We start from the raw sequence: 25,792 nt of genomic DNA on the forward strand, positions 1-25,792 counted from the left end.
CCCCTCAAGTTGGCTTTTATCTTTTCTGGAGTAAGAAGACATACTTAAGCATTTGATTTGAAGTACCTTTCTTGATAGTGGCTGGTTCAGAGGGTAGAGAGGTGAACACAAATCTTTTTCCCTTCCTAATTTATACTGAGTTTATCAAAATGTTGATGTCATCAACACAGAAGTTAGGGCAATAGTGCTTTAGTTGTCAATAGTTAGCTGACCTCGATGCCCAACATAGTTAGGCCTCAATGCAGTTAGTAAAATTCAAATCCCAACTTGCAAAGGCAATAATACTGAGAAGATCTGAAGAGAAATGTTCTGCCTGTGAAATATAACATTGGCTTATTTCAGTAGTAGAGATTGACTACTATGATTTATTTGAATATATATCTATATTCCAATACATATATCCAATAGATGCATATGTGCATGTGTGTGTGTATACATAGTCTTGATTTATAGAACATAACGGAGAGGAAACTGTATGTTAGCATATGAATCCATATCTGGTTACCCTTATTTTCTGACAAATGGATGAAGTAACTGCCAGAACAATTATTTGATAACTTAGGTTATCACAAATACATGCATTTATGAGAAAGACATGTTTCTCTTTTCATGAAATGTATTGGTTTTTGGCACCATCAATATGAGTTAGGAATGTTGCCCAGATACTATATATTATTCAACGTGATTTTGACATACACTATTTATTATTCAACATGATTTTGACATTTGGGAAAATTGAATCTGTAACATTAGAAACCTTTCTTCTGTTATTGATGTCAGAGCCATTTGTGATAGTCCCACTCAGAGAAGCAGGAGGGAAGTTGGATTTAAGTACATGATCACTTCAGATATGATCAATGAATTTTGGGGGAGCAAGCTCTTCTCCCCCAAATGGGTCTTGATGCATGCAGCTTGTTCTCTTGATAACTTTTCACTGGATCTGAGCTTTATTCTTCAACAACTCCTATTCCCTCCTCTGATCCCCTACCCACCCAGTTTGTCTCTGCTTAGTGTGGAATATTTTGACTATCAGCCACCAAGTTCATTAGAAATGGGGATCAATTCAAAGAACAGAAACCACACGGTCAACACTATTTTGGAGGCACATTTGCATTTTTTGAAAATGCTTCATTGCACTTACTTTTACCAGAAAGCATACACATGAATCTGGAAGGATTCCTATTACGATTGACATTTGCAAGGACAGGGAGATACCTGATTAACTCTCTTGCTTTTCTGGGCTCCACAGTGTTAATTTAATCTCCTTTTACCAGAAAGTATACACATGAATCTGGAAGGATTCCTATTACGATTGACATTTGCAAGGACAGGGAGATACCTGATTAACTCTCTTGCTTTTCTGGGCTCCACAGTGTTAATTTAATCTCCAGGACCCAGACCTAAGGCTGCTTGATGTTATGTGTTAGAGTCCAAATTGGGGATAGATACTTTTGGGCTAATGTTGCTAAAAAACGCTCTTGCTGAGAAGGTTATGTTCTGGTGGTGATGACCATATGCATTGTGGACTTCATTTTTTACCCTATATCTTTGAACTCTGAAGAGGTTCTCTTAAGCTCTGGCAAAGAATTTGTTTGAATGTATAAATGGAGCTTTCTTTGAAGACAGTAAAATTTGGATCATGTTTATTGTTTCATGGATTCGCTAGGGTTATTATGTTATACATCTAACAGAAGTTTACACATGCAATTCCACTGCCCCCAATGAATAGTAAAACTGCAACCTGAATTAGGTTTTCTAGACCTAAAATTTTTTTGTGGATCTCTTTTAAAAATCAGAAAGCACTTAATTAAAATGAAGAAAATGCTCTTTCCCAATTTTAACACCTCAATAAGATGTCCTTTTCCTGATTAAAATAAAAAATCAAATCCCAACTGTTATCTTAGAAATGCTTTTGATAGCAGTGATGATTAAAACTATCAACAGTAGATAGAACCCTATAAATATACCAGCTAATTATTTTTCCTTGTCAATGTATGAGATGTAGTGACTATTGGTTAGAGCACAGTAGAAGTCTTTAAAAACAGTACACATCCTAAATACTAGTCTTGATACTACCAAAGTTTAAAATGTAATAAGTTAACTGAAATATACAAATACAGGAAAGGAATTCACTAACTTATTAGATATGACATATACTATGGGGTAAATATTCATTGGCACACATTAGGAAACTAACACATCTTTAAGAACCAACAAGCCCCCACAATAAGGAGAAGCTGTAGTGTTTGAAAACAAAAACAACCAAAAAAAAAAAAAAGCCGATTATACCTAGAAACCACAAGCTGACAGTTCTTTGGGAGTCTATTCATTGAACCAGAATGGGCAGCGTGTAGCACTGAAGGACAACAAAGATAGGCAGATTAGTTGGCCTTATCTGATAGCTGGTGGGGGCTGCTGAGTACATTCCTCAGCCCTGTGGGGAAATGGTGTGAGATCCTGAGGAAGGTCAGGAATCCGCGCGGCAGCAACAGTAGCAAAGTTGGCACCTGGAGCTTCAAGGAGGCAAGGGAAAGAAAAGCAAAGCCAAAGGGGTAAGCACCCGACTGCATCTCTGCTAATTAGGGTTAAACACCTGTTCTGTTCGTGGTGAAATGGACTTGGTGTTCATAGGTATAAAAAGGCAAATAATAGTAAGAACAAAAAACAAGAAAAAATGGACAAGGTGGCTATAAAAGATAGTGAAAATAATAGGAGTTTCACTCTCCTTTGGGGGGAGGGTGGGGCAGTGAGGGCACCATATTCTCTGTCACCTCTGAGAGCAAGGAAATTACAAATTTTCTGTTGAGTTCCAGGACAGGTGATAGGGGCTTGACTTAAAGCCGAGTTGTAACTTGTTCTTCCTGTCCATCACCCCATTTGTGCATGAGCAGGTCACAAGCCTCTCCCCAAGTTTCAAATACATCCTCCGAGGAGTCTAAAAGTTTCGAATTTGAGGAGCAGATGCTGGATGCGCAGTGAAGAGAGCTGGAACAGGCTAGTGGACATTCACTGCTCTGGGCAGCGCCCCGGGCTTCCCCTAATTCTACCTCACTGAGGTTAATTTCACTTTGAGAACAGGCCTCTGCTTTCCCTTTCTCCATCTGGGAATACCGGATGTCCTGCCACATATAGTGCTGCTGAACGATTCCATCAGAAATTGTGTACATTGGCTCTGAACTGGGTTCAGACATATGACCATTAAACTTGGAGAATAGGAGGCCCAGTTTCTTGAGAGAAGGACCCATGAAGGAGCGTTTGCTTGATGACTCAGCTTTTGACTTCCCTGGGGCACCACTGGCTCTTGGCATGGTTCTGATGAGAGGTGGTCCATGGCAGGTCTTTTTCTTGCAGCCTAAATTGAAAGAGACACTCTTGGATTTGGCCCGAGCCCCACCACTGCCATCATTGGTATCATCCCTCTGAGAGAGTTCAGTGCTGCTAGTGGAAAAGCTTCTCCTTGGGTGTTTCCTATTTCCTAAGAGGTCAAGCACTTCATATCGAAAACTGGAGATGTCCTGCTTTAGTTCCTGGGGCGAGAGAGAAGACACAGGTTAAGAGACTCGGCTGTAGCTCAAAATATGCACACTGGGTATCCTCTGGCTTATTCTAATTTTCGCCTACTGACAAATCGCAAAGTACACAAGCTCTCAGAGAAACTTCACGTTCTTCCAATATAGGAAAAACCTATTAATTGTTCTATGGGCAGGGCTGGCCATTGGAAACAATGTGGCATTGGTAAAGTTGAATGCAGACACTGCCCCCCCCATCAGGGTGGGGGGCACTGGCTTTCACAAATCTAGACATATGAAAGGTCTACTGTAGAGGAAATGATCTTAGGATTCTATGAAATAAAACCAGGGAAATGGAAAGTCAGGTGATGAGACTGCTATTTTGGAACAGGGGTTCCGTTCATTCAAATCCTCATGAAATGTCTTGTATCTACAACTGGCTGCCTAGACACTAGATTGCTCCTTTAACAACTTAAATTTGATCGTGGCATTTCCCTGCTGGAAACTCTTTAATGACTTGTCATTGCCTTAGGACAAAGTAGAAATGCCGTACCGTGAACTGTAAGATTTTTCCAGGCCTAGTATATGTCAATCTCTCCCATTTCATCTCCTCCCACTCTTCCCTGAGGCTCTCTCCAGTCTACCTGTATGGACATATCTTGCCTTTAATTGTGCTTTTCTGTCTGTCTAGAACACTCTTCTTCCAAATTTTCCTTTCTCTGTTCCACCTTGAGACTTGTCTTAAATATCACTTCCTCCGGAAGCCTGGGCTGACTCTCCAAGTCCCAGTTGGGTGTTCCTGCTCTCTGCATTGCCACTGCATCCTAAGTTTATCCTGTTAGAGTCCTCAATCATGAATCACTGCCTCCTGCTAGTGTTTCTGTATCAGTTCACAAGTAGGGACTGGTTCTGTCTCTTTCACCATCGTCACCCAGCACCTAGCCAAGTGTGTGGCACATAGCAGGCTCTCAATAGGTGAATTATGTCTATGGATTGGAAGAACAGCTTTCCTAAATCTGCTTTAATTCCTGGGGCAAGAGAGAAGACACATGTTAAGGGACTTGGTTGTAGCTCAAAATACACACATTGGGCATCCTTTGGCTTAGTCCAGGTTTTGCTTAATGAAAATCACAAGGTATACAAGCTCTCAGAAAAACTTCACACTCTTCCTGTACAAGAAAAATACATTAACGATTTTGTGGGCACGGCTGGCCATTGGAAAAAAATGTGCTAATTTGTAAAGAAAACATATGATTCTAGGATAAGTCTTTTCAACCAATTGACAAGTTTAGCTAGATCATTCTTTTGTGTGGGGACCTGTTCTGTGCATGATAAGGATGTTTAATAACAACTCTAGTCTCTACTCACTAGAGGCCAATAGCACACACATCTCAGTGTGACAACCAAAAATATCCCCAGGCATTGTCAAATGTGCCCTCGAAAATAAAGCTGTCTCTGGTTGCGAACAACTACTTTAGGTTAATGTTGATGGTAGGGTTTCTTAAATATTAGATTTAATGATAAATTTTCTTGGTCTTCATCTTATATATTATAAGAAGATCCTTACATCTCCAGACATTGTTCCTTTGCTCTTTTGCCCCTTATCACACTCAATTCCCACACTGAGAAACACCCAGAGTCCAGATTATTAAAAGAATGCAGAGGGCTGATTTCTTTTGTTCATGAAGCTGATTGTGGTGACAGACATTGGTAAAATTTCTTTATCGACTTAATGAGAGAGAATAAGCATTGTAGCTGGTTTTGTTGTATTGTAGGCCATTGAAATTCCATCACCAGAAACCTCAAGCACGATGAAGATTGAGAAGCTTAAGAAATGTGAAATGAGAAACCACTTTATGACGTAATTACCTTAAAATTTTCTTCTGTTAGTCCCTCATTTGTTTTGGAATTTCTTATCATAGCAGCCACGTATCTTTTGACTAAATTCCTGATAACTTCCTGGAATTAAAAAAAGCAACACAGAGACGTATTCAGTTTCCTTCTGAGGCTCTCCGTAAAATGAGAAACACAGGAAATGAAACATGCTGAGACCATCTTTGTCATAGAAAATCCTCACAGGATCCAGCCATTCCTTGCAAAAACTCAGTTAAGCCCATTGGCTGAATAAGGAATTATTATGTGTCTGAATTTGGTGGCAGAGTGTGCCAATAAAATTTACCTGAAAGGAAAAATTTCCTTCCAAGCAAAAGGTAAATGGACTCACCTTTATAGAATAATGAGAGTGTAATAATCCTTGAATGTTCATAGTCAATATCCTTTGCCTTAAGGCTGGATTAAACATTAAGTCTCCTGGTAAGATGAGAATTTTTCCTCATTTTATAATGTCGAGAAAGTCATTCTTCAGTGTCACTGAGTCTGCTGATTTCAATGTCAAGTAATTTACATGGGCAAGCTATTTTTCACAGTCAATCTACACTCCTTTCCAGTGGTGGTCTTCTTTTGCTTAGCCTCTGGGGAATGGCACACCCATGGCCACTATGTCTTTGTATTCGTAATTGTGACGATATCTGCCACTTAATGCCCTGTGTCAGGTGCTATGCCAGAGAACACACACCCAGTCATATACAAACACTCAACCACTCAATTCTCAACAACTCTGAGTTATCATCTTCATTTGACAGATGAGATTGAGGCTCAGTTGGGGTTCAGTGACTTGTCCAAAGTCACACATTTGGCCAAGAATTACTGTGCTTAGTTTCCACGAGAAAGTCTTACCTGGTAATGTTGATTCTGTATCAGGCTATCTGCATGGCGTTCCTGCAATTAAAAATGGACAGGGAAGTGACATTAGCAGTCTCCCAGTACCCCACCCAAATATCTTATAAATATTGTGGCTAGAGACTGGCATAGTTGCTCCTTCCAGACAAACCCTCCAAAGTATCCATAAGTTGGAGTGATTTTGTGATGCTTAAGATAGGGAATGTCAGCATGGAGGGAAGATAGGAAACAGTTTTGGGTAATCCTCTATCTAAAGTATATAGGGTGTTGTAAATCAATGTTACAAAAAAAAAATCCCTGACTCTTAATAGATTAGTGTAATCCTTAAAAAATACAACTATAACAAAATTAATTTTTATTTATTTTTTTAAAAGATTTATTTATTTTTATACAAGAATTTGGGTACAGGCCAGAGATGCGAGGGATGAGAGGATTCACCAGCGACAGAGTGGGGAACAGAACAGGCAGATGGACCCAAGTACACTGCTGAGGGGAGCAGCGGGTGAGACAGGAGAGGTCTTTCCCACCATGTGGGTTCTCCCTGGCTGGCTGGGAATCGAACTCGTGCTGCAGTGGCTGCAGATTGCTCCATAGGTTTAGTCTTAACCTCTGCGTCACCAGGGAGGCCCACAAAATTAATTTTTAGAATTAGTTTTTATGCAGCAATGTTGGAATACTTGTTAAATCATTAATATATATTTTTTTAAATAGTATAATCTAATAAAAGATAGATAGATAAATAGATAGATAGATAGAACAGATAGGATAAAGACATAGGTTTTAAAAGTCTTACTGTGAAGCTTCTCAAGTTGTGCCTTCTCCGTCTACCGTCGGGGTCTCTTTTGGGGCAGAAAGTGTTGTTGAACCAGTTACCAAGGTATAGAAATGACTTTGGACTAGGGATGATGTTGAAAGGAGGTGGCAAGGTGCCACCTTCATCAAAGTAACTCATCCAGAGCTTCGTCCTTGCAAACTTCCACTCAATATCTGCATGATCCTATGAAAGAGAGAACTTCAGGGATTTAGAATGGAAAGTACAAAATGCACCCTTTCTATAAGTTCAGCTTGCTTCCATTGAGGGCAATTGGTCAGTAGCTATAAAATTCAAATGACACATACCTCATAATCCAGTAATCTAACTTATATAAATGTATCTTATCAATATACTTGCAAAAATATACTTGCATAAGGCTGTTTACTGGAGCACGGTAGCTTATAATAGCAAGACAACTGGCAACAATCTAAAAATCCAATAATGGGTGAAAGGTTAAAAAATGGCATTATATCCACAAAATGGCTTACAACATATTAAAGATTTATTTTTTATTTATATAATAGCTGGGGTATAGGACAGAGGATTCACCAGAAACAGAGCGGGGAGCAGAATAGGCAGACAACCGAAATACACTGCTGAGGGGAGCAGTGGGCGCGGCAGGAGAGGTCTGAGGCTCCATGTGGAAATCTCCCTGGCCCGCTGGGAATCGAACCTGAGCTATGGAGGCTCCGGACAGCTTCACAGTGCTGCGCTCAACCACTGCGCCACCAGGGAGGCCCAGCTTACAACATATTAAAAATATAGTAGCTCTAGCAATATTTATATAGAAAACAAAGAAATGTGTATATGCATTTGTACATATATGCATATGTATGACCTCCAAGACCTCTTATGTGACAAAAGCAACATAAAGTACATTATGTGTTGTGTACAATGATCCTGTTTGTACAGCTGAAAATTCTTTTTTTAATACAATTTATTTATATATATTTTACATCATTGTTCATTTTTGTACAATGTTTGCTTTCTCCTCTCAGGTGTAGTCCCAATAGAATTCCTACCACCATTCACCTGTGCACCATCGCCATAGTTCCTTGTGTTTGTCCCACCCTTGTTTTTTATTTTTTAAATTTTTTTTAATAGAGGTATGTTTTTATTTATTTATTTATTTGTTTGTTTGTTTTGTTTATACATGCACTGGGTACAGTCAGAAGTGCGGGAGGGTGAGAGAATTCACCAGAGCCAGAGCGGGGAGCAGAGCAGGCAGAAGGACCGAAGGACACTGCTGAGGGGAGCAGCGGGCGGCAGGAGAGGTCTGCGCGCCATGTGGGACCCTCCTCCGGTGGCCGGGGAGCAGCTGAGGATCGAACCGGCGCCGCAGAGGCCGCGGGCAGCTTCGCAACCCAGCGCTCAATCGCTGCGCCAACGGGGAGGCCCTGTCCCACCCTTGTTTTGATCCCTCTCCCTCCCCCTCCACTGCAGAATGTTTCTGATTTATAGTTTTTTTGTTATTATTTTTCCTCCAATCCTTATTTGGTTCCTCTGTATTCCTCCTATAAGTGAAACCATCCCATATTTTTCTTTTTCCTTCCGGCTTCTTTCACTGAGCATAATCCCTTCCAGCTCCATCCATGTTGCTGCAAATGGCATGAGTTTATCTTTTTGATTGCTGAATAGTATTCCATTGTGTATATATACCACATCTTCTTGATTCAGACACCTATTTTTGGGCATTTGGGTTGTTTCCATATCTTACCTGTTATAAATGCAGCTGAAAAATTATTTATATTGTTTTACTTTCATGTTCTAGATAAGTATATAGTAAGGTGTCAGCAATGGTTATTTTTCTTTTCTTTTAAAGATTTATTTATTTATGCATACAAGAACTGGGGTACAGGCCAGAGGTGTGTGTGTGTGGGGGTGAGATGATTCACCAGAGACAGAGTAGTGACCAGAACAAGCAGATTAACTGAAATACACTGCTAAGGGGAGCAGTGGGTGAGACAGGTGAGGTCCGCTGCACCATGTGGGCTTCTCCCTGGCCGGGGATTGAGCTCGTGCTGCAGTGGTTGCGGATAGCTTCATAGGTTGCGTCTTAACCCCTTGCTCCACCAGGGAAGCCCAGCAGTGGTTATTTTTCATTTAATTTTCATGGAGCTATAATTAAGCTATGTTTGTTTCAGGTATACAACATAATGATGCAATATTTGCATCTATTGCACCACTATCATCACAATAGCCTAGTTAACATACATCACCACACACAGTTACAAATTTTTTTCTTGTGATGAGAACTTATTTTAAAAAAATATTTATTTATTCATGCATACAGGAGCTAGGGTACAGGCCAGAGATGCAGGGGGTGAAAGAATTCACCAGAGACAGAGTTGGGAGCAGAACAGGCAGATATACTGAAATACACTGCTAAGGGGTACAGCAGGTGAGACAGGAGAGGTCTGCTGTGGGTCAGCAGGGGATCAAACTCATGCTGCAGTGGCTGCGGATAGCTTCATAGTGCTGTGTCTTAATCCTTTGTGCCACCAGGGAGGCCCCAAGAACTTTTTTTTTTTAAGATTTATTTATTTATTTATACAAGCACTGGGTACAGTCAGAAGCGTGGGAGGGTGAGAGAATTCACCAGAGCCAGAGCGGGGAACAGAACAGGCAGAACGACGAAATACACTGCTAAGAGGAGCAGTGGGCGAGACAGGAGAGGTCTTTTGCACCATGTAGGACCCTTGCTGGTGACTGGGAATCGAACCAGCGCTGCAGAGGCTACAGGCAGCTTCGCAGCCCAGTGCTCAACCGCTGTGCCACCAGGGGAGGCCCAAGAACTTATTTTTTAATGACAATTTGTATCAGGTGATTTTATTTTTTAAAAGGTAAATTTTCTTCAGGTGTGATTTACAGAGAATAAAATTCACCTATTTTTAAATGTTCAAGGAATTTTGACAAGTGTATATACCTGTATAACCACCGTCATAGTTAAGACATAGACACACACACACACACACAGAATAAAACAATAAATTTCTGTTTTCAAGTCACTGAGTTTGTGGTAATTTGCTACAGTAGCAATAAGAAACATATATAGTTATGGTATGAAAGAATAAAGTAGTCTTAAATGTTAGTTCTTAAATATTTTGGACACCAAATTTGACCCAAAATTTCTTGGAAGTTAAATCACAAAAAAGGGAAACAGCCTGAATCAGTTATAAAGTTTTAGTTGTTCTGGCAAAAGAAATTGAATGCATCTGTAGAGACTTCCCCCCACTCCCCCCGGGAGCCATTGTTACAGACACTCTTGGGGAGAGTGGGTTCTGGAATGTGGAAACAACACAGTCTCCACTGTCAAAAGTGAACAGTGTAAAGGAAGGAAATGAAAATCTCCTTATCAGCACATGAGATCTTTAAAAGGAGAGTTGTATGTCACAGGTAGAGAGAGGGCGATGAGTGAATATTCAGTCTGTCAATGAATCCTCGAAATTGATCCTTGGCTTTTCAGATATTTCATAAAGGCTTTTATTTTATTCTCTAAATTAGCAGCACTTAGCTTTCATGTTAGAGGGCTAGCAGTGTGAGTTCAAGAATGACATCTAGTGGAATAGAGATCTTTATGTCTGAGCCCATGGATGAAGTTAACGGAGTCAGTGAGTCTATTAAAATTGTATGTACAATATTGTGTATTTTGCATTTTTCTGGTTTTTCATATTGTCAAGAGAATATGTGTTACCCAAAACGGTTAAGAACTACTGAAATGAGCGACTGGAAGAGGGGGCCCCGCGGACCATGGTGATGACTATGGGTGCCTTGGTAGTGCGTGTGGTGTGGTAACAACACCTGAAGGGTATGAGCCTACACCTCCAAATCATATAGAGTGCTGTAAACCGATGTTACCTCAGTAAAATAAAATATTTTAAAAATTGGGTTATTTGTCTTTATATTACTGAGTTATGTGTTCTTTGCATATTTTGAACTAATCTCTTATTAGATCTGTGACCTGCAAATATTCTCTCTCATTCTATGGGTTGTCTGTCTTATCACTTTCTTTTGCTTTTTAAAAAATCACATTTTTATGGGATACTTTGAAGCACAAAATTTTTAATTTTGGTAAAATCTAATTTATGAATAATCTATCACGTCTGCTTTTGGTATCACATATATAAAACCATTGCAAGTCCAGTGTCACAAAGATTTGCTCCTATGTTTTCTTCTTAGATTTATATAGTTCTAGCTTTTACATTTCGGTCTGTGATCCATTTAGAGTTAATTTTTGTGTGTGGAATGAGGAAGGGGTCCTGCTTCATTGTTTTGCATGTAGATATCTCTTATTTCAACACCATTTGCTGAAAAGACTATCCTTTCTCCATTAAACTGTCTTGACACCCTTGTCAGAAACTCAGTTGACTTTATTCTGGACCCTCAATGCCATCCCATTTCTCTGTTCTTATGCCAGTACCATACTGTTTTGGTTACTATATGTTTGTAGTGAGATTTGAAATTGTGAAGTATAAATCCTCCAACTTTGTTAATATTTTTCAAGATGCTTTTGGCTACTCGGGGGTCTCTTGTATTTCCATATAAATTGAAGAACAGCTTTTAATTTCTGAAAAAGAGAACTACGCTTATTTTATACATTTATTTTTTCCCACTTCCTATTTAATACATTTAAGTGACTATTCTAGATTCAGGATTCATGGGCTTCACAAGTCAGTCAAAAAGGTTTATACCACTAAAAAAATTAAGAAGACATCCTTGATCAATGCACCATGCAACCACAGTAGGGGTTCACACTGCTTCATGCCTTATACCCATTAAGGGTAAAGGTTGGCATTAGAAACAGGTGTTTTGACTGATGTTGGGCTATTGGGATAATTTATAATGGGATAGCAGGAGTGATGAAAATTTTAACCACCTCATTTCTCAGTTCTCCAGCTATTATTAAGTAATACATCAACTCCTGAGGTAGAATTCTGTGAAAGAAAAGCAAAAAAAGAAAATACCACTAGAAAATATATAGAACTCTATATCACCTTATTTCATCCAGATGAGAAAATCATAACAGATTTGCACTCTCTGTCTGTCAGTCTGTCTCTCCTTTCCTCCCTCCCTTCGTCTCCTAACTTTTCATCTGTCTGTCCATCCTAGAGTTAGAATTTAAAAATGTAATGATCATCAAGGGATTAGTATTGACATTTATTCAGTGGAAAAAAGAAGTCATTCTTTTTGAGAGGAAACAAATACGATTTAGTTAAATGGTTGCAAATGATGACAGGCTTTCCCAGTTATGCTATATGACAGATTTGTTTTTATAAATTGCTAAATCTGTTTTGGTAAACATATTAATTTGGTAAAATTATAGCTACATTAATATAATTTTACCAAAGTTTTGCTAAATTTTATTAAAACATATAAGACAAGGGCCTCCCTGGTGGTGCAAGGAGTTGAGACACAACCTATGAAGCAATCCACAGCCACTGCAGCACGAGTTTGATCCCCAGCCAGGGAGCTACCCACATGGTGAAGCAGACCTCCCCTGTCTCACCCACTGCTCCCCTCAGCAGTGTATTTCAGTCAGTCTGCCTGTTCTGTTCCCCACTCTGTCTCTGGTGAATCCTCTCATCTCCCCCCAACTCATACCTCTGGCTTGTACCCTGATCCTTGTGTGCATAAATAAATAAATCTTAAAAAAAAATAAGACAAAAAACATTTTCTAGAAAATGTTGTACTAGTAATGGTATATTAAAATTAATAAAATCTTACCCTTTTATAAATAAACATTGAACAAATATCATTTGACCTGGGAACCAAGGTTGGTGAGATTCCCAGCATATATCTAGATTGTCATCCATGTCCAGCTCTTTGTATTAAGAAAGAAGCTTGGCTGTTTTGTTTACCTAAGTAGCTGGCTTCCTTTTGATAGAAGGCTAACTTTTAAAGCCATAACTTGTATCTTGCTAAACTTTATTTGGATCAAAATAATGCATATACATAGTAAATAATCTCTTATGGCACATACAAAAATAAACTAAGATAAAATAATAAAATCTATCTTTTCCATATCATGTTTTGTTTGCTAAACAAAGTGCCTCTATTTTTTTTTTAAGATTTATTTATTTATTTATACAAGCACTGGACACAGTCAGAAGCGCGGGAGGGTGAGACAATTCACCAGAGCCAGAGCGGGGAGCAGAGCAGGCAGAAGGACCGAAGTACACTGCTGAGGGGAGCAGCGGGCGGCAGGAAAGGTGTGCGCACCATGTGGGATCCTCCTCCGGTGGCCGGTGAGTGGCCGGGGAGCAGCCAGGGATCGAACCCGCGCTGCAGAGGCTGCGGGCAGCTTCGCAACCCAGCGTTCAACCGCTGCGCCACCGGGGAGGCCTAAAGTGCCTCTAAATAAAAGACTAAGTATATTAAATAATTATTTGATTGGGTCTTGGTAAATCTTTTGGGCTTCATCCCCAAATGTATCAGCTAAAAACAAAAAAACAAAACATGTATTATCGCACACATTCTGTGGGTTAGCAATCTGGGTATGGCAAGTTGTGTGCCTCTGGATCAAGATATTTTACAAGGTTATAATCCAGTTGTTGGTCAGAGTTAGGGTCTCATCTGAGGCCTTGACTGAAGGAAGATTCTTCTCCAAACTCACTTACATGGTTGTTGACAGGATTCAGTGCCTAGTGAGCACCAAACTGAGGCCCTTAGTTTTTTTGCTGGCTATTGGACAGAGACCTCCCTCAGCTCCTAGCAGAGTGGGTCATTCTGGGCAACAGTGACAACATGGCAGCTGACTTTCATCAGAGGGAACAAAAGAGAAAACCATGGTCTTTTTGTAATATCATCTCCCAAGAGACATCATTTTTGCTACAATCCAGTGTTAGATGTGAGTCTCTAGATCCAGCCCACCATCAAGGGGAGGAGATTGTGTAAGAGCTGAAATACCAGGAAGTGAGGGTTATGGGGGGCCATATCACAGATTTCTAGCCACAGTATTACTTCTGAGAAATTGAGACACTGAATGACTGTAATTTTGGGTACAAATCCATTTCTAACTTAGGTGTTTTCTAATTCTTTACCTTCAAAAAAACTTAAGGAGAATCTAATTAAGTTGTCAAATGGTAGCTTGTTAGAAATGTTATTTTATGAAGTCATTATATTACTTTTTGCACATAACTTAGAGTGCAGGAAAATTGAGTAACAATGGCATAATAAAATTCTATTCATTTACACATTATTGATATGAAAAAGGTTTCTTAGCACTTTTACAAAAATGGAAACTAAAAATATAATTGATGCTGAAACCTCTCCTGAAAACTACTCAATATTCATCTGGATATAATAACTAGTTGGAAAAAAGCCCCACTTACATCTTTGAGAAATGCATTTCCAAGAAAAATGTGTTTTTTGTCTAATAATAATTTGTCAAAATTTGTATTTGATTCTTTTGAGAAGTTATTTTGTATTACTAATAATTGATTAATAACTGAATTCAACTCAATATTTTAACATTTATTACCTTCTGGCTACAGGAAATAAAATATTAAAATGCAATACTTCTTATGAAGAAATATAATATGATCAAAAATAATAAAGGACTTTAAAATACAAAATCATATAGCATTAGGATAAAATCCTGTGGGGTTGTGGACTGGAAATAAAAATTCAAGGAGAAGAAAAAGTTATGTAAACTTTTTATGCTTAAAGAAAAAGCCATTTATATTTTAAAGGCATGGTCATGAGTAATAAGTTACTATGGTATTCAGAATCCACTGGATACAATTAAAGTAATGTAGTTGGATAGTTTTGTTTTATTTTAAATGTCAATACTTGGTATATTTCAGAAGTTACATCCCCTGCAATTGTTTAAAGTTATCACAAAAATCTAGATGTGAACCCCCAAATAAACCAGGAGTACATAGACTTTTTTTACTCCAGATTCATTGAAAGGATTGCCAGAAAAAGGTCTGAATATTCTTTTTTTTAAAATTTTTTTTAAGATTTATTTATGCATAGAAGAGCTGGGGTACTGGCCAGAGATGCGGGGGGTGAGAGGATTCACTAGAGACAGAGTGGGGAGCAGAACAGACAGACTGACTGAAACACACTGCTGAGGGGAGCAGCAGGCGAGGCAGGAGAGGTCTGCTTCACCATGTGGGTTGCTTCCTGGCCGGCTGGCTGACCATCAAACTTGTGCTGCAGAGGCTGTGGATTGCTTCATAGTGCTGTTCTTAACCCCTTGCGCCACCAGGGAGGACCCCAGGTCTGAATATACTTGAGACTCAGAACTAAGTTAGCCTCCATGCATAAATTACACACACACACACACGCACCCACACACACGCACCCACACACACACAATTATGGCTACAGTGACAATTGCTACCCTGAAAAGTAGTGCTGTAGGCAACTTGGGATGCAGAGGAGGATAGAAGGTAAGGGCACTGTAAAATACAGGTTTCCCTTATTGTCCATAAGTAAAGTGTTCTATGAAACCAAAAATGGTGTAAAGCAAAAAAAAAAAAAAAAATGCAATTAATTTATATGGAAAATATTTTGAGCATTTCCATACCCAGAAAACAACCTACCAAATAATATATAAAACCTAAAACAATACTAGTTCACTATAAAGGCAGGAACAATAAGATATTTATTTGTACAAAGTAGCTCTGGGGTAAGGGGCTCAGTGGTGCCACTCTTGCTGTTTGGAGTGCCTGTTGCTTCTGTAACAGCTGCTATGAAGCAAATGCTCAGTGCAATATTCATTTTTTTGCGCTTTGTCATAAAAGCAAAAATCCTGCTCAGATTTCTTTCAGTTAGCAAAAATAGGTACTAGTGAAGGTCATTGGTCATTGGTAAAAGCCAAGTGGTATAATTCAAACTTTCAAAAATCTGTAGGAGAGGTAGCCTGCCATCATGGGAAAAAAAGCGGGGGCGGGGGGGGTTTCTAGAATCAAACAAACCAGGACTGGAAATATTGCTCTGCTACTTAATTAGCTGCATGACCTCAGATCAGTCGATCCAAATCTCTGTGTCATGGTTTCCTTAACGTTAAAAATGGAGGAAAATACTTACCAAACTGAATTGTAGTAAAAGTCAATGTAAAATGCCTAGGCTATTGCCTACTCTATAGTAAGAAGTATATAATTGTTGTTCCCTTCCCCTAAATTTCTGAGCTTATAATTACAGAAACAAATGTTGAATTCTTATTTTACCCTTCGATGGCCCAAAATAGCCAATATTCCATTCATGGAATGTTTCTCTAGAACCGTTCTTGAAATGAAGTAGGTATTCAATATCTGTTTTTTAAAAAACGAACTGAGTCAAATTTTCAAACACAGAATTCTATCTCTAGGCAAGTTTGAAAGGGAGAATGATGATCCAGCTCCTGTGGGTATTCCACTATTTTCTAATAAACTTGGCTAGATGTCATGGTGTCTGGAAATGCTCATACCAATATTTTTAAATCCCTGTATGAGTTTAGCTTTTTGTTAGTTTGTGTGGGTTGTAAATAATAGGCAACAATGTCCTTTTTAAAAGACAGTTTTCTAAAGATCCTAGGAGAAAAAAACACATTTGATGCAAAAAGAATAGATGTATTCAGTGGGTTTATAAACCATCGGCATCTTTTTTGAGTGTAAGAGACTTTTTGCTGCCCCTTAATGCTCCTGCTCCACTTAGGCAAGGAAGTGACTTTGACTAAGCATTTTGAAAATATCTCGAGGACCCTGATTGCCACTAGTACATTCCCATGTGCTTATGTGACCTCAGGCTGGGAATTGCAATGTAACAACTTAGCAAAGGAGCTATTGCAAATTATCCTTTCAACAGTCTTTTCCTATTCATTTATAATGTACCAATTTGTCGTCCACCTGTCCATACATTCTTTGATTCCTATATTGAGCAATTACCATATTTCAGGCACTTTGCTATGTGCTCGGTATAAAGAAATGACTGTGCAGTAGTGGTGATGGAAGTGCCCTACAGAACACAATCAGAGGACAGAGGTAGCACCTGAACCTTGAATATCAGGATGTAATGGATCATCGGGCAGGATTGGCTAAGCAGTTTGGGCTGTAAAGTGATGATTTAAGTATTCATACATCATTCATGTAACAAATCTATATTGACTGCTAGATACTAGGTGTTGGGATTGCAGCAACCCTTTATCTAATTTGAACTGATGATGATACATGTGGTTTTTATCCTCATATTTATCTAAAATTGCTTACAGGTATGCCCAAGGGGATTTTATCTGCAGAGGACTAGTCTTCCTCCTTATGCGATACACAATTCAAACATTAGCTTTTTACTTGCTTATTTGCAGTGTTTGATGGTGAGGGCCTTGCCTACTCTCTGCCTTACATAGTCTATTTAGCTTTTAAGTACTAGCCCCTGGCTGGGTACTTTTGTGTACGACATAGCCTATACAACCATAGACGATGGTCCTTACTCTTCTCAACTTTCCAAAAATTTCAGGACTTTTGTGCTGCTTTAATGAGATCTTAAAAACACAAAGCCTTGGGCATCCCCGGTGGCACAGTAGGTTGAGCACAGCCCTGTGAAGCTGTCCACAGCCTCTGCAGTGCTGGTTTAGTTCCGGCTAGGGAGATACCCACACGGCGTGGCAGACCTCTCTGGTCTCGCCCACTGCTCCCCTCAGCAGTGTATTTCAGTGCATCTGCCTGTTCTGCTCCCCACTCTGTCTCTGGTGAATCTTCTTACCTCCCGCCCCCACCCCCAGCACCTCTGGCCTGTACCCCAGCTCTTGTATAAATAAATAAATTTTAAAAAACCACATAGTCTTACATGTTCTAATTCATGTGTATGCCCTGCATTATCCTTAAGATGGTCAGTTCCTGTAGAACAGGCTGTCTAATGCTTTTGCTGCTTCCATTGTGCCAGCGTAATGTACTGTGACCATAGAGCATTCCTTTAAATGTTGACTTAGTTGGATCCTAAACACATGGCCATAGCTAGGTCAGATGAACATGTCTGTTCAATTTCACATTTCTCAACAAATCCAAGCTCCAGATTATTTTCCTTGGGATCAAACTATGAGGCAATTTCTTACCAGCGTTTGACAAATTCTCATGCACTCTCTCAGATCCTGCCAGCAATCATTTGTTCCAGCAAATTGGAAAGCTTTATAATAACTTTTAAAAGGTTTTTTTTTTGTGTGTGTATATATGTGTAGAAATGGGGTTCAGGCCAGAGGTGAGGGGGTAAGAAGATTCACCAGAGACAGAGTGGGGAGCAGAACAGGCAGAGCTACTCTGCTGAGGGGAGAAATACTCTGCTAAGAAATTACTCAGCAGAAATACTCTGCTGAGGGGGAGCAGTTAGTGAGACAGGAGAGGTCTGCTGTGCCATGTGGGTTAGCTCCCTGGCTGGGGATCAAACTCAGGCCTTGTGGTGATAGCGCTGCGACTTAACCCCTAGGACACCAGGGAGGCCCAGAGATGGTAACTTTTAAGGAAAAAACTATACTCAGTAATCCTGAGTCTGATGGCAGACTGGCTGAAGGGATGTTTTGGGGGAGGGGGCTATTTGGCCATCCTTCACATTAACTACTAACTGCTTACTTCATTTGGGCATAAGACTAACTTTGTTTCCCTATGATGGGAAGCAACACACATTGCTAGGACATACATGACACAAACTGAGACAAGAAAGTTCATTTCCCTGGCATCTCAAGAGAAGTCTGTCTCACTTGGACTTGAATCAGTGCACACTTCTCAAATCTTGGTGTGCATCACAGTCATATGGAGAATGCACTAAAAATGCAGATTTCTGTACTTCAATGGACATTTTATGTTATAGTTTTGCCTCAGGGCTAAAAATGTAATTTTAAAACAGATGTAACTATTTATAATATATCATAAAATAAAATATAAAATTTAAAAAAAAGCCATTTTATTTTACTTTTTGTTTTTTTAATTATAGAAGGATTTGGCATCGATTTGTCTGCTTTGGAAGATGGCTATTTCACATGCTTGGTTTTATTAAAGATCTACTAAACAGAAAAAAAAATATATCATAGTATTTATAACCCCATTTTGGCCTTGCTTCATTAAAAATAAAAAGGAACCTTCAAAGTATGGAAGTAATTAGAACATTCACCATCTCTTAGAGGCAGAGAAAGACCTTAAGAGAAAGACGGAAATATCCCTGAAGCAGAGGAAGACCCCTCTGTGAGGATCACCATACCCCTCCGTGCCCTCACCTCCAGCTTATTTCACACATGCAGTGGTGTAGGGGCTGCAGCCCAGGGCTCCTGTGGCCACAGGCAGCGAGAACGGCCTTATTAATATTAATAACCCTGAAATCATGTTTGGTTTCTAAACCTCAAGCTGCGCAAAAATTAAAGAACATTTGTAGCACTTATATTTCCAGTCAATTGATTCCTGATATGTAAAAGAAGGGTAATGGGAATAAGGCAGAAGCTAAGAAGAATCAGACTCCCCAGCAATGACCTTTGAGCCACGGGCTTTTGACTCATCCATGAATATTATTTGTAGTTGATGAGGAGAACACTCAGAGACCAATCCATGGGACATCTGCTAGAGATGGGCAGAAGGATTCTTCGAGCATTAGGCCCTTCCTTCACTCACATAGTCAGTCCTGCTTTGTTTGAGAGTCTCCATGACAACTACTAATGTTCCTGATGAACATCCAGGACAGGTGAATTTGGGATGCCAAGGAGCATCTGTCCTGTCTGGCTGCCCTTTAGTACGGAGAAAGAAGATCCACTTGCTTTCATTTGTTCTCTTTCCATTCCCAGTTGCATGTTTGTCAGCCCCGAGCAGCAGGCATCAGAGGCTGCTGCTGGAAGCACAGACTGGTGCTGAGGAGAGAGCTGCCAAGGTACACCCTCAGCATTTTGACATGAAGAGCTCACATCCCCAACAGATGCAGGGTCACAGACAACTTGCAGACAAAACCACGAGTGGGCATTGAGGCAGAATGACTGAAAAATCCACTTCTGTGGCACATTACCAGGGGGAAGGCTAGGCCAGGCCCAGGAGAAAGCCAAGGTCTGAAAAGTCAGCTTTTGGTGCCCCCTGCAGTGTTGACAGAGAGAATGTTCCTCCCTCCTCCCTGGAGATGGACCCTGGCTCAGCCATTTGCTGGTGTGGAGATATTGTCAAGGGAGGTTTTGGGCAGGCAAGCATTGTCTGAGACAGAAAGGGGCTGACAGGCCCTAGGGCAGGATGTGTAAAGGGAATGAAGTGTCCTTGTCATGCAAATGCACTTTGTAGTTCTGAAGGCTTTACCCTCTGTGAGCCTGGCCTCTCAGGTGGCTTTGCCCGATTGTTCTCAGGCCAGAGCTGACAGGAGAGGGGAAGTTTGCAGTCTAGTGGGCATACTAAAGGAAAAAAAGTGAGCTAGTGGAGGTCTAGGGGAGGGAAGGGGGTGGTGGGGAACTTCAGCTCAGCGAAGGAATAAGTCATTAGTCCAGAACCAAGGGAAAGACTCCTAGAATCTCTCTTGTTAGAACCCAGGGGACAGTGAACTAGTCAGCAAACCAAGTAGAAGGGTGAAGGTGGGGGAGTCTGAGGTTGGGGTGGGTGAATGCAGGCATTTGGGCCTCAGGAATGAAGGCTGTAAAGCAGGAAATATAATATCATTATTACTTTGGATCAGACAGACCTGCCAGTCTCTTTATTAAGAGTGTGCCCTTGGGCAAGTCACTCTGATCCCTATGCCTTAGTTTCCTCACCTATAAAATGGAACTGATAATAGTGTCTACCTTATAAGGTTGTTGTAAGGATTTAATGAAATGTTCATTGTATAGTGTCTAGCATATAACAGATTCTCAATAAATGGTACTTATTGATAGTGGTTATGATATTACAGACATGCCTCATTTGACAACAGTGATACAGGCGTCATTACATGATTTTTCATTGTGTGAGCGTCATAGAGTGGAATTAGCCAGAGCTAGGTGGTATAGCCCACTGCACACCTATTGGGACCATTATTGTATATGAGGTCTGCCATTGACCAAACATGGTTAAGTGACACGTAACTAGATGAAGCATTGAATCCAGTGCCTGGCATTTAATCAAGACTTGTCTTTATGCCAGATATTCTTTTACTGACTTCTCTAAATCTTAGGGAACTGAGAAAGAGTTCAGCTTGTGGGTAGAATGGGGGTTAGGGGCTTCTATAGGTAAGTTCCAGGTAAGGTAAAGCAGTAAGCTTGGAGTGTTGTGCTGGGATAGGTAGAGAGCAGTGAGAGGACTCAGAATGGGGGTAAACCTCATTTCTTTTTACTACTTTTCTAAAGGTAGGCTCTGAACTTAGTTATTCAGCTCCTAGATAAATGATTCCCCTACGTGCTTCTCATTGCTGGTGAACACGCGCTGTGGTACAGGGAGGACTTCATTGCCATTTGAAATTTCTCCATGAAATTTTCATGGGGAATCAAAGGATAGGAGGCAGAAAGGAGTAAGGACACCTCCTACACTTTTACTGCCTCCAATAAACATCTGGCAGATTCCTGCTGGTACACAAGTTCTCTTTCTATCAGAAATGAGATCTGTAAGTCCCCTCCACCTTCACATTTTTCTATTTTTTCAAATGTGACCCATTCTTTAAAATCAGCTCAATTTGTATTTCCCAAGTCAACCGCAGAAGGTAGCAATGAGATAGTCCTGGGTGGAGTGCAACCAAAGAATAGAAATCACTCTAGGTTTTTTTAAAATGTAGGATAGCAGAGATCGCTACACAGATGATAGAAGAGCTAGAAGCCAAATGGGACAGTGAGGCAAGTCACAGATAAGCAACAACAGGAAACTCCTTTAACCCTATAGTTGGAGGGACAATAAGAAGAGGTGGGAGGGGGTATTACAAAAGCCCAGAGACTGGGGTTATCTGGCAGGCACTAGAGACAATTGAGGTTGCCCTGCAAAAGATGTGGCCAAGAAAGGAGGGGTGTCTCATGGTATTTGGAGGTGAGTCCCATAGAAAATTGAAGGTGCCATCAAAAGTGAGGTTGGGGATGGGGGGAAATATTCAAATTTTCTCTTCTCCTTTCTTGTTTGTCAAACCTACCTAGAAGCCAAAGAGCAGGGGCTGTAGGGAGTATCATTCCCTTGACATAGAGCAAGCAGGAACTAGGGAATGGATCTAAGAGTATGTAGCAAAGAGTTAAACTATCATTCCCATTTTACAGAGAAGTCAAATGAGGCAGAAAGAGGTGAAGTTGCCCCAAACCACACTGCCAGTCCAGTGTTGAAATCCAGGCAGTCTGACTAATCCTCAGCCCAATCTCTGCAATCACCCCTACTACATGAAAAAACATGAATGTTATTTTTCTCATGCCATGCTTTCCCCTTTAAACTAGACTTTATGCACTAATGGTGTTAATTGCATTTTAGCTTTCAATTATTTATAGCACCAAGCCCTTTGTGTATTTTTCAGAACCTAACAGAAAATGTATTTTGTTGATTGAAATGTGATCATCAACGGGTTTTCAAAGGTTCCACATTGCCCAAGTGAGGTGGGGGGAGCGCTATTAAGATGTCCTCTGCATTTCTGAATGTTTGCTTTCTTGTTAGTCAGATGTAGCAGTCCCTGATCGGATTCCAGACAATAGTTTGGCAACAGGGAAAAAGGACAAGCTGCAGTGAGAAAAATCAATATCTAGATTGCTTGAGGGCATCCCGAAGGGAAGAGCCAGTTATTAAAATTTGAAATGTTTCTGCTCCAATGTCATAAAATTTCTACAGCCTGAATTGAGCAGCTTCTTCACCTGGAAAAAGGCTATACTATTCCTTAGACATGGAGCTTCCATGATTTGGATTGTTCTGTGGGACTGAACAATAGCAGAGATGGGGGTAAACCTCATTTCTTTTTACTACTTTTCATGGTAGGGTTTACGTTTTTTTTTTCCTTTTTCTCACAAAACAATTCTTAGGAATTAAGAGTAAGACATGGGTATGTTGGATGAAGTTTCCATTTATCCTTGTCCTAATGAAATCTTTGGCCACTGGAACTTGTAGGTCAAGGAGATTGGGCAGTTCCGAGTTGTGTTATAACTTGGGAAGGAAAGAAGGTGCGAAGGGACCTTGTAGTGAAAGTGCATTTCAGGTATTTCTTGGCCTCAAGGTAAGTATGTATGTGACAATGTACTGGTTCTATGTGTGGGTCTTGGGGTTAGATGACCTCATTTCAAATTCAGATCCTGCTACTCTCCATATGATCTTATCAATATAGTCAGGGAAAGAGAGTATTATAACATAGTACATTATCCTAGCTTTTCTCTTCTGTTTGTTCTTTCTCAATCTCTTTGCACAGTCTTTCCAACCTCTACGCATTGGAGTGCTTCTTCTCTTTGTTATCCATACTCATCCCCTTGACCGCATCCAGTCCCATGACTTTAAATATTATGCATATGCTGGTGACTTTCAAATCTCTAGCTCCAGCCTGGACCGCTCCTCCACACCTGTAGATCATTGCCCACTTAACATATTCACTCGAGTGCCAAATTGGCATTTTCAACTCCATATGCCTAATACCAATTCTGGGTCTTTGCTGTTGACCCGCAGGTCTGCTCTTTTTCTACTCTTCCCCAACTCTGTAAAGGATGGCTCCACTCTCTGAGTTACTTCGGTCTAAAATCTTGGGGTTGTCCTTAACTCCTCTCTATTGCTTATACCCCACATCTGATCCATCAGCAAATTGGATCTACCTTCTAAATATACTTAGGATCCAACTACTTCTCACTACATCCATCATGACTACCCTTGATGTAAGCCACCATCAGTTCTTGTTCTGGTTAATGCGTTAGTCTCATATTTGGTCTGTCTCTCTCTGTCTTTGCTCCTGCATCACTTCTGTCTTTCATCAATCAGTCACAGCAATCTTATTAAAATTTAAGTCAGAGCATGAACCTCCTCTGCTTAAAACCTTCCCATGGCTTTCCATTTCACTCAGAGTAGAAGTCATAATCTTTAAAAAGGTTTCTCAGGTCCTATATGATCTGTCTCTCCCTGCCATTACCTCTCTGACTTCACCTCTATATGAGTTCCCTTAATTTCTCCATTCCAGTTACACTGGCCTTCACAATGCTGAAATCAAGGTGTCTACATGACTGAGATAGATCTTATCTAAAGGCTCTGGAGAAGAATCTGCTTCTAAGTTCATTTGCATTGTTGAAAGAGTTCATTTCTTTGTGGTTGTAGGACCGAGGATGCCACTTCCTTGCTGGCTGTCAACTGGGGTGTACTCTCATCTTCTAAGGCTTCCCACATTTCTTACATGTCTGCCTCCATGTTCCAGTGAGCAATAACACAGAAATTCTCATTGTGCTTCTAATCTCTTATATTCTCTGATACCAACTGGAAAAAACGGCCTTTAAAAGACTCATGTGATTAGATTAGACCCATCTGGATAATCTCCCTGATTAGTATCCTTAATTACATTACAAAATCCCTTTTACCATGTAATGCAACATAATCACAATTCATCCTCTTCACAGTACTGTCTACTAGGGTGGAAAATCATGGGGAGTTATTTTAGGATTATGCTTACCACAATGATATTTAGACTGTTTAAGAAACTGACCAATCAGAATGTATACCAGCAATAGCCCTGCAGCAGGGGCATGGACTAAAACTGCTGTTCCAGGTGTTCCCCTTTGCTTGCTGGATTGTGGAGTGATCTGGGGACATCCCTGAGGGAAAAGCAGGAGTGGCAGCTATTTACCAACTGGTATGGAGATATTTCAATATTTTAACAATGGGGAGCCACAGAACTCCATTGGTGATCTGCCTACTTAGAGGATTAAAAATCTTTGTGTAGTGTGTGAAGTGCTACCAGCTCTGTGATTGGGAGTCTAAGGTTGCTCCCAGATGCCTGGGGGAAGGAGGGCAGACCACCTGTCCTTCTTCAGTGTGTGGCCGTCCCTGCCAGCCTTGCCTGCTGTCTTTGCACTGCCAGCTCTGTTCTGATGAATGTCCCCATTTGCATAGCTGTCTTCTGCAGTGGAAGTGCCCATCCATCATTTGAGCCTCCAAATTCTGCTACCCCAAGGGAGAAACCAATCCTATGCATTTGGTTGCTCCCCAAGCCATCCAGCAGATATAACTCAGACAAGCAGGTACTATTTACTTTGAGTGTTAGTGTGAAGACTCCACAGCAGCCAAAGAATTTGAGGGCTCTTATTAAATGGCTGAATGGGGTTCTACCACAGGACATTATGAGCCCCATGTTGCACAGCAACCAATGGCAGGCAACGGAGGTGCTTGTTGTGAGTAAATTAGAGGTAGAAATAGGGCCTAATGTCAATGAACTTTGTGGGACTGATCTGTCTCTCCATCTGATATTTTTATATGGGAGAGTTAAATTAAAATGGCATCAAGGGTAGCTTCACTTAACGGAAGAGGGAACACGCATATCAGGAGCAGCAGTGAAAATGTCGGTATGTTGAAAGAAGTATCACACAAGTAAATAAGGACGTTGAGGGTAATATGAGGATAGAGGGAAGAGGAAATCACTGAAAATTGTGACTAATAACAGTAAGAAATATGGCCAGCTTCACCTGTTGATTCTGGCTGGGAGTTCAGAGTGATCCCTGTGACCCCACGTCTTGAGGGTGACTCTATACGTTACTACACTGGATCCTCCATTGGCCTAGAAATGCAACTGCTGCAGAGCCACATCTCCACACCACCACTGGTGCTGCATCCTGCACAGAACCCTGAGGACTCAACCCTGAAAAGTTTGCTATTCCCTGATGTGACTGAGTCCTCTCCTGAAG

At 40.5% G+C, this 25,792-nt stretch overlaps 1 protein-coding gene across 1 annotated transcript in view; it reads right to left on the reverse strand.

Moving 5' to 3' along the window:
* Positions 1-2,834: 2,834 nt before the first annotated feature.
* The window catches only part of TRPC5 (transient receptor potential cation channel subfamily C member 5), a gene marked incomplete at its 3' end in the record, with an annotated part of 124,951 nt that continues 101,993 nt past the window's right edge, over positions 2,835-25,792 (reverse strand). The window contains exons 7-10 of the mRNA XM_084258322.1: positions 7,042-7,245; positions 6,246-6,287; positions 5,379-5,468; positions 2,835-3,527 (exon numbers count right to left, since the gene is read on the reverse strand). Coding sequence (XP_084114448.1) covers positions 2,835-3,527; positions 5,379-5,468; positions 6,246-6,287; positions 7,042-7,245 — 1,029 coding nt within the window. The remainder of the gene's footprint in view (positions 3,528-5,378; positions 5,469-6,245; positions 6,288-7,041; positions 7,246-25,792) is intronic.

The sequence above is a fragment of the Talpa europaea genome (genome assembly GCF_964194135.1).
Source record: "Talpa europaea genome assembly, chromosome: X".
Taxonomy (NCBI): Eukaryota; Metazoa; Chordata; class Mammalia; order Eulipotyphla; family Talpidae; genus Talpa; species Talpa europaea.